Below are 1,612 nucleotides of genomic sequence, written 5' to 3'. Positions count from 1 at the left end.
GGCCTGCGGTGAGAGGGGGGGGGTGCTGGGCCCCGGCCTCTGCTCACCTGTCGTCTTGGGGAGCTGGAAGAACTCAGCCTTAAAGCCGGGGAACCTCCCCTCCTTGTTGGTCACCAGCGTGACGAGCATGACGTTCTGGGAGGACAGGAAGGTCAGGTTGTAGGAAGGGGCGTAATTCCCGCAGAGCCTGGGAAGGGCAGGACAAAATCCACTTGAGACAACTGCAGGGAGAGCCTCGAGCAGCAGATCCCCTCTGAGCAGGGGCAGGAGCGCAGGTACCAGCAGGACTTCTCCTCCTGGCCAGCTTTTCCGTGTCACCCTGCCACCTCTCTGCCACGCAAGGACCTCACGGGGACACTCACCTGACCAAAGCGTGGGGCTCCACGGGGCTCAGGGAGTCGTACACCTTGATGTAGTCGCTCTTATCTGTGCACTGCTCCAGCTCCAGCGTCTTGAAGGTCAGGCTGATGACGGAGTTGGCGTCCGCCCGCAGTGCCCAGTAGCAGAGCGCGTTGTTGGGGTACGGGCTGTTGGGGAAGCCCGGCGTGGTGAAACTGGTGACTTCCCCTTCCTTGGCGTGGAGGGCGAAGATGCAGCTATCTGCCCAGGAGAGCAGGGAGCAGTTACCAAGGCAAACGAGGAGGCTCTGCCCTGCCCGAACCCGAGATGCAGAGTTCGGCGCCCTGGGGAGGCACCTCTTGCAGGGAGCATCAACCTCCATCTGCAAAGTGAGGCACTGGGGAAGGACGGCCAGGGCCACCCACCACTGCCAGACATCGGCAAGGCCCGTGCCGCCATCCGGCCGACCCCAAACCAGCACCGAGCAGCACCTGGAGGCCTGCGGAGCACCTCTCTTAACGCATCTTCCAACCCACAAGGGAAATTGCCACCCCAAGGAGGTCTGGGCATGCTCAGCGGTTGTTGTGAGACTGAGGAAGGACAGTACTTACTGTTCCGAGCGGAGTGAGCTATGGTGGGGTCGACAGCTGCAGAGAAAACAGAGGCTGGGGTCACCTTTGGGCTGTGGCGAACTGAAGCTGTCCGTGGGACCCGCACTGACTTGGCCTTGCTGGTGGGGTCTCTCCCCGCAAGCTGGCCGGGGAAGGCTGCTCCTGCCTGGGCTCCCGGGAGCCAAGGGATCAAGCTCTTTCTCTACCGGAGGGAGGATTCATCCCTGCCCCGCTCCAGACGGGCTCAGAGGAGAACACAGAGCGCTGGGGCCAAGGGGAGCAGCTCCACTCAGCCTCCCCCAGCCTGCATGGCCCATCAAAGCAGCACTGGGAACGCCAGGCCCTTACAGCCGCCCTCAGAGAGGTCTCCAAGGGAGGGCTGTGACCAGCAGCTGACCCCTGCTGTGACACGTCCCCCCTAGTCCCGCGCAGGGACCCAGCACTCACGGAAAGCGACGACCGACTCCACCTTCAACATGGGGTTCCGCAGACGGGGGTTCCACCTCTGGACCAGGCTCTGCTTGTCTGCCATCGCCCGGTCCAGGCTCTCCTCCCGGTACTTGGGCACAAAGAACTCGGACCAGTAGTAGGCAATGACGCTGCCTTCGCTGCAGGGGAAGAGAGGTTAGGGGGTGAGAGCCGGGACAGAGGCAGGGGGGGGC

General features: G+C 63.3%; 1 protein-coding gene across 1 annotated transcript in view; it reads right to left on the bottom strand.

The window, feature by feature from the left end:
• ST14 (suppression of tumorigenicity 14 (colon carcinoma)) overlaps nt 1-1,612 on the bottom strand; it is an 11,024-nt gene that overhangs the window by 6,560 nt on the left and 2,852 nt on the right. Inside the window, 4 exon segments of the mRNA XM_010140356.1 lie at nt 48-187; nt 363-600; nt 951-986; nt 1,398-1,558. Of these exon segments, the coding sequence (XP_010138658.1) occupies nt 48-187; nt 363-600; nt 951-986; nt 1,398-1,558 (575 nt within the window).

This window comes from Buceros rhinoceros, unplaced genomic scaffold (assembly GCF_000710305.1).
Source record: "Buceros rhinoceros silvestris isolate BGI_N320 unplaced genomic scaffold, ASM71030v1 scaffold24697, whole genome shotgun sequence".
NCBI lineage: Eukaryota > Metazoa > Chordata > Aves > Bucerotiformes > Bucerotidae > Buceros > Buceros rhinoceros.
Note: the sequence above shows the minus strand (reverse complement) of the source record. Positions and strands in the feature narration are given on the sequence as shown.